Below are 12,137 nucleotides of genomic sequence, written 5' to 3' on the forward strand. Positions count from 1 at the left end.
TCCCTAGTGGGACCAAAACCATCTCTTTTCTTCCAGTGTTGAAAATTAAATGCACAGCAATAGCATGATCAGCAAGATTTTTAACTTCAAAATTGCCTTTCCTGGTGAGAATGAAAACACTACTTGTTTCATTTTTTTTTTAAATTAACAGCAGTGTTTTTCTCTCTTTTCTAATACACACTTGTATAATCAACCTAAGACATACTATGTCTCTAGTGCTCAGAGAGCACTGCAGGTATACACCTATGTTTGATTGTGCATGACATCCCATACTCCAGGGCTAGGATTTATCCCATTTCCAGTATGATTCAAACACAAAATTTAAGTAGAAAGACTATGACTGGAAAAAGAGGTAGAGGGGAAGACAAAAGGTTCTATTTTTGTTTTAGTCATCTTTGTACCAACAACACCAATACATTAATGCAGCAGGAGCATCAGAGAAAATTTAAGAAGAGAAAATTAAAACATAAGGTTCCAGACCATAGAAGTTGTTCACTACAACAAAAACTGTTGTGAGCTGTCCCAGATGTGTTCAGGACCGTCCTCTGACTTTTCTCTAGCTGTCATCTATGTTTGTGCTCACACATATGGCAGTGGGCAAAGAGGTGAAACAGCTCTCAGTTCATTTGTCCTCTAAAACTGGGCAAGAAAAAGTTGGTTTTATCAGTCCTTGAGCCACTCTAGGACCAGATAATGTACTAAGCTCTGTAGCTGTGCTGAGTCTCCAACATTCTCTAGAACAATGCTTTTGTAGGAGCCTGGGACTCACAGGTGAGACCATATAATCTGATGCACATGGGGTGACCGGGAGCAGACACAAAGCTCTGAGGTGTGGAGCCTTACCTCTGATGTTTGGCTGTCATTAACCCAGCAACACTAGAATATGACTTCTGGGGATCCCTCTGAGTGTACAAATGCCCCTATCGCCCTCCTAACCCTCCCCAGCTCCCACTCTCGACTGGTACATGAGCAGCTCAACGTGGACTGGTCCTTAGTCACTTCACTTGGTAACTCAGATGCTTGTGAAGGAGGACAGGGCATTTTCACCTGTGCTATTTGCTCTGCTACTTCTGCAAGAGTACAGACAATCCTGCTGCAGCTGAGTTGTCTGTTGAATTCCTGCTCTGGTATTAAGAGCATAATCCATCTAAGAGAAGGTCACTCTAATTAAATCTATGTCCTGAGGACCTCGCTGCCACCGTCCAAGCTCGCTCGGCCCTGGCAGATGAACCTTAGGATTAAAGGGTGGGCTCAGTTCAGCACATACTGTGTCTCACCTAAAAAATCCATTGAGCAGGCTTGAAGGTTTTACCCACTTTTGCAAAGCCCTGTATCGACATCTTCTACAAATAAGAGCATATAACATCGAGCAGGCCTTGTTGAATTCCTGCTGTCTCTGAGGGTCAGATCTCAAGCCTGGACCAAGTCCCAACCAGTTTCATTAAAAATAAACTGGTTCATTGAAGAGTGTGAACAAACAGACTGGCAGCACAGACAATCTTGTCTGAAGTGCAAACTCAAACCTATGTTTGCAGGGATTCCATTCACCCTTCCATTCTAGGGCCTGTATGGACCATGAAGTCAAGAACTGTGGTATCACAGACTCAGGGGTCTAGGAGACAGGCCTACCTCACCCAATGAAAACCCTAATGTGACAAATCATGTCCTTCATATATTTGAGCCTATATTACCAGATAACCACACTGATACAACTAATGCCTGGAAACAAACATGGGAACCACAGTGCTGTTTCTAAACCTTCTGAAATTGTTTCTTAACAAACCCATTGCTCCAAGACACCCACACTAGAGAGGGTACAAACTTTCTGCCCTTTTCTTCCTCTACATGCACATATAAAACAATAGAGAGCCTGTCAGCTCCATCCCACTCATTACTGTTTGCTTGCTCTCTGTCACTGAATTATTCTTGCCAATCTACAACATAACACTGTGTGGGCTAATCAGGAAAGTGAAGGAAAAGTACTTCCATTCTAATAATGGATAAAGAGTGAAAGTGCATTGGACTATATTTTTCTGACTTAGTTTCCTTAATCACTTAGTTTTTGCTCCACAGAGGTGTTCTAATTTAAGCCACTACACAACAATTTCCACAAAATAAGGCATTTAAGTCCCTTAAGGAGAAACACTCCTTCCTTAAATGCAATCTGTCTTGTAGTTCACTTCATGATGACACGTAGGTATTAAAAACTGAAAACTAAAGCAAACCCAGACTTTTAATTCAGAGAGAAAAATCAATACAGCTCTCCAGGGACAGCCCTTTAGAAATCAAAATTCATTCCTCTGTTGCACTGATTCAGCACGCACCATCTTGGCAGACCAAAGCTTGTGATATTTTCACAGTGTGCCTATTACTTTTTTACACAGAGTTCTCCAAACGGTTTTGAATTAAATTCTGGGGTAATCTTTTGCAAATTAAATGCAGCCTATAGAGCTGCAAGAGCAATTAGAAGAACCTTTTGTAGACAGCAGTCCTCACTTAATGCTTCCTCCAAAAGGCTACAACAACCCATGTCCTTGGCACCACTTTCCTGTCACACGCCGATGCTGCAAAATGTGGAATATGTCAAGATTATTTTAAGTCAGGATGGTCTTTGATGCAAGCCTAATCAGCAAGTAAGGAGACCTAATCAGTGGAACAGGCAGCAGCTAGCATCCCTTCGTCAAGGACTACCGGGAACTAACAAGCTTAAAGGATATAGTAAATCAAGATGTCAATGTATATCTATGTATATACATTGTTAACCTGGCAAAATACTCAAGGTTCATATATCCTGCAGGTGAACTATTGCAGAATCACAGAATATGCTGAGTTAGAAAGGACCCACAAGGACCATCGAGTCCAACTCTTAGCCCTGCACAGGACCATCCCCAAGAGTCACACCATGAGCCTGAGAGTATCATCCAAACGCTTCTTGAGCTCTGTCAGGCTTGGTGCTGTGGCCACTTCCCTGGGAAGCCTGTTCCAGTGCCCAACCACCCTCTGGGTAAAGAACCTTTTTCTAATACTCAACCTAAACCAAACCTCCACTATCACAACTTCAGGCCATTCCTCAGGTCCTGTCACTGGTCACCACAGACCAGAGATCACTGCCTACCCCTCCTCTTCTCCTCACAAGGAAGTTGTAGACTGCAATGAGGCCTCCTCTCAGTCTTCTCTTCTCCAGGCTGAACAGACCAAGTGACCTCAGCCGCACCTCATACAGTTTCCTCTCAAGGCCCTTCACCATCTTTGTTGCCCTCCTTTGGATGCTTTCTAATAGCTTAATATCTTTCTTATATTGTGGTGCCCAAAACTGCACACAATATTCAAGGTGAGGCCGCCCCAGTGCAGAGCAGAGCAGGACAATCCCCTCCCTTGACCAGCTGGCGATGCTTTGCCTGGTGCCCCCCTGGACAGTTGGCCCTCCTGGCTGTCAGGGCACCGCTGACTCATATTCAACTTGCCTGTGACCAGGACCCCCAGGTCCCTTTCCATGGCACTGCTTTCTAGCATCTCATGCCCCAGTCTGTACATACATCCAGGGTTGCCCCATCCCAGGTGCAGAATCCACCATTTTCCCGTGTTGAACTTTGTGATTGAACTTGGTGATTGCCCAGTCCTCTGATTTGTCAAGGTCTCTCTGCAGGGCCTCCCTGCCTTTGAGGGAGTCAACAGCTCCTCTCAGTTTTGTGTCATCTGCAAACTTGCTTAGTATCCCTTCCAGTCATGCATCCAAGTCATTTATGAAGATGTTGAAGAACACAGAACCTAAGATGAACTCCTGCAGAACCCCACCATATTATAATACTAAAAATCATGCCTACAGGTCAAAAAGATTCCTGTCCAGGTAAAGACCCTTCCCCTGAGCACGCGTAGAAGCTAACTGAAGAAGCTAATTTCCATAGCTTGTATGGAAATTACTAATTAATCATAATAGAGGGGCTGTGCTTGGAAAGTTACTAACTCTGAACTTCTGTGTATAAATAATGGCACAAAAAGTATGGAGAGGTGTGCTTGATTTGTGGAATACCACCAAGCACCCAGGCTTGCGCAACTCTGAAATAAATATCAACTCTCTGTCTCTTGAGTGTACAATTTTTGGCTTATTGCATATCGGGTAACAAATCCAATTTTGTGGACAACACCAAGGAGGAAAGGAGAAAAGGACCTTAGGATTCCTTTTCCTTTCACCAGCAGAAAAGGACCCGGGGATGCTGGTCAACAGCTGGTCAAACATGAGCCAGCAGTGTGCCCAGGGGGACAAGAAGGCCAATGGCATCCAATGGCATGTATTAGAAACAGTGTGGCCAGCAGGACCGCAGTAATAATCAGCCCTCTGTACTCGGTGCTGGTGAGGCCACACCTCGAGTATTGTGTCCAGTTTTGGGACCCTCAATTCAGGAAGGACATTGAGGTGTTGGAGCATCTCCAGAGAAGGGCAGTGAAGTTTGTGACGGGTCTAGAGAGTAAGTCTTATGAGAAGGACTCCCTCTAGCTGAGGGAGCTGGGGTTGTTCAGCCTGGAGGCTCTCTACAACTACCTGAAAGGAGGTTGTAGCCAGGTGGGAATGGGCCTCTTCTCCCAGGCAACCAACGACAGGATGAGAGAGGAAACAGCTTCAAGCTGCACCAGCAGAAGGTCAGGCTGGACACTGGGAGGAGTTTCTTCAAAAAAAGTGCGATAAGACATTGGAATGGGCTGCCCGCGGTGGTGGAGTCACTGTCCCTGAAGGTGCTTAAAAACTGGACGAGGCACTTAAAGCCATGGTCTAGGTGACAAGGTGCTGTTCGGTCACAGGTTAGACTCGATGATCTCAGACGTCTTTTCTAACCTAATTGACTGTTATTCTGAGGTAAAAACACCAGTTGATCTTCATGAACTCCGACCTCAGCAAGCCCAGAAAAATCAAGCCGTAAAGCAGAAATTTTATTCACGCTTTCCCCAGGCACAATGCAGTGCACGTAACAGTGCCCAGACCACTCCTTTCCCCGGCACCCGCGGAGAGAGCGGGACTCAGACGGCTCTGCCCCGCCCCAAAGGCCGAGGCCTCAGCCCGCGGTGCCCGCCCGGCCGGCTCCGGCGGATATGAGCTCAGGCCGCGCCCTCCGGAAGAAGCGGGGCGGGTGTTTCCGCGGCGGCGGCGATGGCGGGGAAGGCGGCAGCGGCCGAGCCCCTGGGGCGGACGGCGGAGGAGGCGGCCTGGGCGGAGACGCTGCGCGGGGCCTGCGAGCCCGAGCACCACTGGCGGTACCGCCGGGAGTTTCTGCTGCGCAACGTGGGCGAGCCGCCGGCGGCGGGCAGCGCTCAGCTGCAGCGCCTGGTGTCCCTCTCCATGGTGTGGGCCAACCACGTCTTCCTGGGATGCCGGTGAGTTCTGCGGGACACGCCGGGGCGGCGGGGGCGGCGCGGCGCGGCCGCCTGACGACGCCCCTTCCCTCTTTTCCCCTTGTCGCCCCTCCAGGTACCCTCCGCAGGTCATGGAGAAGGCGCTGGAAATGGCTGAAGGCATCCAAGTGACCGGCGCGCCTGTCCGCACCACGAGAGACGAACTGGTTGCCAAGGTGAAGAAAAGAGGCATATCAAGTAGCAATGGTTAGCAGATCATAGCTGTGACAATACATAGGAGTCTAGAAAATGCTTGTTTCTAAATGTTCTCGGCTTGCCTCGGGCTTAGAAAGTAATCAAAATAATTTACCCTAAACACTCCTGGTTTTTGTTTTCTCTCTCTGTGCTATTTTTTTCCCAATATAGTATCTCTAAAATGGATGTAGTGCACACGCACTCCTTTGGTAATGTAGAGCTGTCGTTTTGCACTTCTACAACTGGTTCACTTTTAAGCTGATTACTTGTGCGTTGCAATGGACTGCTGTACTCCAGCTTAAATGCCTTCTTGTTGCTTTGCCTTTGCTGCTAGTCAGACACTGCTGCTGTGTAAGAAACTGAGTTTCTTAAAGAAACTTTTATGATATTAGTAGACAAAATACACTTCTTTTTTTTTTAGGTCAGATAGTCCCTTTAATGTATGTTAGTTACTTTCGGTTTGGACTTCAAGAATAGAAATACGTAGTTGCCTATGGGTCCCAAACCAACATCTGAAATCTTACACCTGAGTATTTTCAGGTTTTTGTCAAGAAACTACTAAAATATTCTGAAATAGTATGTTAATACTTGAAATTACAGTTCAAGGTGTATTCCTAATATATACCTTTTAAATTCACAGAAATTATTGCTAGAATGTTTTAGATGATTTCTCTCTACATGGATATTTCATAGTTCAGAAATCAAAGAGGATAACATATTTTACTTGTTTTGCAGAAGGGCTAGAGCAGCCCTCCAAGAGACAAGCTGTTGAGAAAAGCAAAGACTCTAAGGATGCTGGAAAGGATGTGAAAACAATCAAGGCAGAAGCCCTGAAGGAAACAGAGAGCACATTGCCAAAAAAGCAGGAAAAAGGTACTAGCAAAGATCCAGAAAGTTCCCAGTCAACTCGCAGCTCAGATCAAGAAATGGTCGTAGCATCAGACATAGAAACAGAAGGGAAACCTGCTAATGCTGAAAATACTGCTGAGCAAAAGTCATCCTCATCTGAAAAAGAGCCAGGAAAGAAGCCTTGCTCAAGCCCGTCTGAAGAAAGCAAGTGTGAAAATGTGCCATCACCGGAAAAGAAAACTACAGTAAGTGTAGCGCCGCTGGCTGCCAAAAGCGCCCTGCAGCCAGAGGCAGTGGTGGCAGCAGTGCCACCAGCTGCCAAGAGCACCCCACAGGCAGCAGTGGTGGCAGTGGCAGTGCCATCAACCTCCAAGAGCACCCCACAGGCAGCAGCAGTACCAATGATTGCCAAGGGCACCCCACAGGCTGCAGCAGTGCCACCAACCACCAAGAACACCCCACAGGTAGCAGTGGTGGCAGCAGCAGTGCCACCAGTTTCTAAGAGTACCCCGCAGGCAGCAGTGGTGGCAGCAACAGTGCCACCAGCTTCCAAGAGCACCCCACAGGCAGCGGTGGTGGCAACAGCCATGCCACTGACCACCAAGAGCGCCCCACAGGTGGCAGCAGTGCCACCAACCACCAAAAGCACCCCCTCTACAAATGCTGCACTGCTGTCTTCCAAAAACCAAGCGACTACCCCAGCAGCAGTGTCCAAGAGTGCTGCTCAAGTGGGCAGTTCACTGCTTCTGGCTCCCAAGAGTGGCACTCAGGTGGGCACCTCGCTGCTGCTGTCCCCCAAGGGCCCTGCTAAGGTGGGCTCCTCACTTCTGGCTTCCAAGAGCAGTGCCGAGGTGGCCGCCTCGTTGCTGGCCGCTCGGAGTGGCGCACAGCCGGGATCCTCACTGCTCACTTCCAAGAGCAGCGCTCAGGTGGCTGCCTCACTGCTGGCTGCCCGGAGTGGAGCTCAGCAAGGTCCCTCCTCCCGGGGTGGAGCTCAGGCAGGTGCTTCCCTACTGGCTTCCAAGAGTGGCTCACAGGCAGGTGAAAGCCCTGCTAAGGCTTTGTGCAAACCATTAACCAGTGAAGATGCGAAGGAAAGACAGCCTTTTTTTAACAGACTCTACAAAGCTGTAGCCTGGAAACTGGTTGCTGTTGGAGGCTTCAGTCCTAATGTAAATCATGCAGAACTTCTAAACTCATCTATTCAGTCCGTAAAAGCTACATTAGATGTTGCTTTTGTTCCCCTGAAGGAACTTGCAGACCTGCCTCAAAATAAAAGCTCTCTAGAAAATATAGTTTGTGAACTGAGGTGCAAGTCTGTCTACTTGGGTACTGGCTGTGGTAAAAGTATGGAAAATGCCAAAGCAGTGGCTTCGAGAGAAGCTTTGAAATTATTCCTCAAGAAGAAAGTTATTGTGAAGATATGTAAAAGAAAATACAAAGGTAGCGAAATTGAAGATTTAGTGCTTCTGGATGAAGAGTCAAAGCCTTCAAATTTGCCTCCAGCTTTAAGAAATCCTCGTGAGATCTTGTAGGGGAGAATCACTGTTTCTACTGTGTATAGTATTTCACATATATACAAGGACTGAAGGTTAATTTTGTACTTTGAAAATGTAGGCTTCCGGATATTTTGTATTTCTTTCTCAGTTTTGCAAGACAATGATAGTTCTTTCACTCAGTAGCAATTGTATAAAACTTGTTAGAGATGACAAGTGTGCATTTAAAGGTATTGCCTTAATATACAGCACACTAGTGTGCTGTTGTATTTGCAAAATAGTCTACCTAACTCTTCTATTTTTAATTAAAGTATTAAGGTACAATTTGCTGTAAAATCTGACATTTTTGTAATTCTTACAATTTGATGGCAGCGTGCTCAATTGTCTACCATGTCTTTTCTAGCCACCTAGAAGTGTGTACGTAGGGACCATAATACTTGAATGATTGAAGGTTATTTAAAAATTTCAATCAAAAAGTTGGATTGTCTGTTTCAGGCTTGTTCCTCATAATGTTCACTGTTGATCATACTAGGAGAGAAAGTAGTTGGTTGACTATTTTTATGGGATGTTTTCATAACACTTGCAATATAAGTGACACCCTGATCCCATTTAACATTATACTAGCAGGTTAGAGCCATAGCATCACACTGGTGACTTAGCAATTAGTCAAGCCACAGCTATTTCAGCCACCAAAACTAAACAGATTTAATTTATATTGTGAAGTATCATTTACAGTTCTGGGGTTTTTTTTCAAATAAACATGGATTTCTACACTAAGTATATTTTGACTGGTACTCAAAACAATAAAACCTCTGGGATAAGCTTTTATAGTACTTTGGTTTTGGCTACTAAATATTCCAGCCATTTCAATAACTTTGCAACACCTTCAGAAAAGCTTTACTTCTGCTTCAAGGTGTAATCCCACAAGGATGTTGGTTTCTTTAGATGTGTAGCTGAAATACTGTAAAACTGATAGAGTGGACCTACAGAATATCAATTTCTACTTTTGTAACACCAAGATAATCAAAATGAAGATGCTGCTGTCTGCTGGAGACAGTGAGTGTATTGTAAAGCGTTCATGCTAATTGAGCCCTTCCTTTGCTACGTTTTTATACCCTGTACAGAATGATTTGAAGCAAGGAAAGTAGATTACCTTTTATTTTCAATGTTACTGAAATACCTGCACAAACTGCATGTTTTGGTATATTGGATAATGACATGTAATTGTAAAAACATAATGTCCTCAGTGCTATTTTGAATTAATCTTGTCTGATTACAGTAGTTAGCATCATTTAGTGGCGACCTTATGCTTCACTGACAGATCCATTGATCAAGTACTACAGGAGTGAATAGGAAGTTCTGGGATCCCAGCAGTACATACGTCCACTTCAAGTTCTTTTGTGATTTTTGGGACTAAACCACAGTTGTGTTGTTACACTCTACCCTACATGATTTTAAACAGCAGTGGCTGTCCATGGCACCAGAAGCCTGCAAGGCACTCATGCTTCCCAATGGCTGGTTGAGAACTTCCTCCACGTGACCCCTGTGCTTCTGTGTCCTCGGTCACCCTTTGCCCTGGTTAGGTTTCTCAGGAGTTCCCCCTCGGTATTCCTGGAGGACAACCTGATGTTCAGAACGGAATGCTCTAAATTGCATCTTAGCACAACAGCTGGTATACACTTAAAGCTCAGGGCAAGCTTCGTGCTGTGCTTAGGAGCTGTGGTATTCATGATGGGAAGTGTGAGATCTATTTTCAAGTCCCCACCCTGTTCAGGTAGAGATACAGAATGGCGGGGTTTGCAGGGCAGGAGTTGCATCCTGTGCCCTCTGGAGTACAGCTTTTGCTGCTGTTGGTTTGGGCATCTCCAGATCTCTGGTTCAGAATTGCAGCGCGTGTTGCAGTGTGAAAACCCGTGTTTCTCGTCTGGAAAGCAAAGCTCACAGTATTCACTGACCTCAAGGGGTTGTTAGGGCAACTGTATTAAAAGGCTGAGGTGCTAGATGCCATTTTTTTAAAGACCTGACTTAGGCTTACTTTTTAAAAAATTTTGAATGTTATTCCTCTTTGATGTTTGGTTGTGAATCATTAAAGAATGAGTCTGTAGCTACTCTTAATAGAAACTGAAGGTTGAAGTGTGTTATTTTATTTCACGTTTTGCATGGAAAGCAACTCAAAACGCACATTCTGACATACAACTGAATAAGCATTATTCGAGTATTTGAATGAGAATTTATTAACATTTCATTAAACCCGAAGAAAGAAAGAATTTCAAAGAACTGGCTGTGGCAAGCAGTGTTTGTGCAGTCCTGTCAGTTCTAAAACCTTTCAGTCTCCCCTCCAGGTACTGTCCTGGTCTCTAGGGATGGGGATGCTGGTCTTTAACTGTCAGACCCTGCTGACAAGGACCGGCGAAAACAATTACACTAACACTGTAGGTGTGCAGAGTTGCCTCAGGAGGACAAAGGAAACGAACCAACCGAAAGAAAAACTGAGCCTGTTTTGTCTGCAGAAGTACAGGAAATCGCAGCCGTCAGAAGTGACTCCCGTTTCTTCTGGAGTGTGGTAGAACATCCAAGTACTACCGCTGGCTCCTTGTGGACAGCCGCCCCGCTGGTTGCTGTTCCCAGTCTCCAAGGCACGCACCGGTTCGGGGCTGTCGCCCCAAGTTCCCAGTCCGCGCCCGGGGGGCACTGCAGTGGCGCGGGGCGGTCCCAGCGGCGGCCACAAGGCGGGGCCAGAGCGCCCGCCCGCCTCGGGGCGGGGCCTCGCTGCGCTATTTGCATAACGTGTTCCCGGCGCCGCTCCGTCCATCCCTGGGGAAGGTTTCGCGGCCGCCCGGGGTCGTGGCACCCCTCGGGGGCGGCCGAGCGGTCTGTCTGCTGTGCTTAGCCTGTGGAGAGTAGCGTGCAGACAACTAAACCTTTACGCACTCCTCGCCCTGCCCTCTAGGTTGAGCCAGCTGCCGACCTTTATAACTTGGTGTTGGGGGCGGGAGGATGTCGGGATGTTCTGAAGACCTGCTCGCTAGGCCATGCACGGAGGACGCCGGTTCCTCACGGGCCCCGCGCCCGCCTAGGGGAAAGTCCCCGGACCGCCGGCAGAGAGTGCCGGGCGCTGCCGCGCCCCCGCCCGCCCCGCCCCACGACAACCCCGCCGAGACGCCCCCGGGCCGAGCGGGTGCGCGCGGGGCGGGCTCTCGTCACGGCCACAGACACGCAGGTAGCGCGCGGCGCGCGCGCCAACAGAACGGGGCTCACTCTCAGGCCATCCCCTTTTGCCGGGCCGGTCCCCCGGGACAGCTCCCACCGCTGCGCGGTACCTTTCCGGCGCAGCACAGCCCTGCGCAGGGAGAGCAAAGCACGCGTGGGCACACAAGTCTGCTTCCCGGCAGCGGTGGGCAGGACACGCGGTCCCGCAGCTCCCTGCTAGCTCAAATCTGCTAGGCTTCAGGTACCTCCTGGAGCACAGAATCAGAGAGTCAATTAGGCTGTAAAAGACTTCTGAGATCATCGAGCCCAACCTTTGACTAAACACCACCATGTCAACCAGACTATGGCACTGAGTGCCACGTCCAGCCTCTCCTTAAACACCTCCAGAGACAGTGACTCCACCACCTCCCTGGGCAGCCCATTCCAATGCTTGACAACCCTTTCTGTGAAGAAATTCTTCCTGATGTCCAACCTAAGCACGCTCAGACAGGGAGGCACTCGCCAGGTGGAGCGCTTACCCCTGCCTGAAAAGGCTTTCCTTCCTTCCCTGCTCCGGGATGTAGTAAGAGGTCAGATGGAACTGACAAACTGTGACAAACTGCTTTGCCACAGGCACTTGCACCACACAAAAGTTAAGCACCAAACACAGGAGAGCCCAGTGCGTATCCGAGCAACGGCACAAACACTGGCACAGCACCGACTACAAACCACGCTGCTCAAGCACAGCAGCCACTCACCCTGCACTGTGCAGTTCCCCTGCTCACCTGGACCTCCTCAGAGAAGGCCAATGCATGCCACCAGTGTTACCTGCCTACTCTAAGCAGGTTCTCATGCTCACGCTCCCAGGTACTACTCAAGATGCTGCTGCCCTGCCGATAAGCTGAATTAATTTCATAGGCAGTTCTGTTCTTGCCTCTGATATGTCAAAGAAATAGCACACCACGATGCTCAACCTCTACTGCCCCACAATCATGTCTGGGTATGAAACATGATAGAAGAGCA

General features: G+C 47.7%; 1 protein-coding gene across 1 annotated transcript; it reads left to right on the plus strand.

The window, feature by feature from the left end:
• Positions 1–5,108: 5,108 nt before the first annotated feature.
• On the plus strand, positions 5,109–10,046 carry CDKN2AIP (CDKN2A interacting protein). Its single transcript, XM_064652605.1, has 3 exons — positions 5,109–5,367; positions 5,462–5,592; positions 6,316–10,046. Exons 1-3 carry the CDS (start codon positions 5,144–5,146, stop codon positions 7,962–7,964), a joined length of 2,004 nt encoding a protein of 667 aa, XP_064508675.1. The 5' UTR covers positions 5,109–5,143; the 3' UTR covers positions 7,965–10,046.
• The last annotated feature ends 2,091 nt before the right edge of the window (positions 10,047–12,137 follow it).

Source organism: Pseudopipra pipra, chromosome 4 (assembly GCF_036250125.1).
Source record: "Pseudopipra pipra isolate bDixPip1 chromosome 4, bDixPip1.hap1, whole genome shotgun sequence".
Lineage (NCBI taxonomy): Eukaryota > Metazoa > Chordata > Aves > Passeriformes > Pipridae > Pseudopipra > Pseudopipra pipra.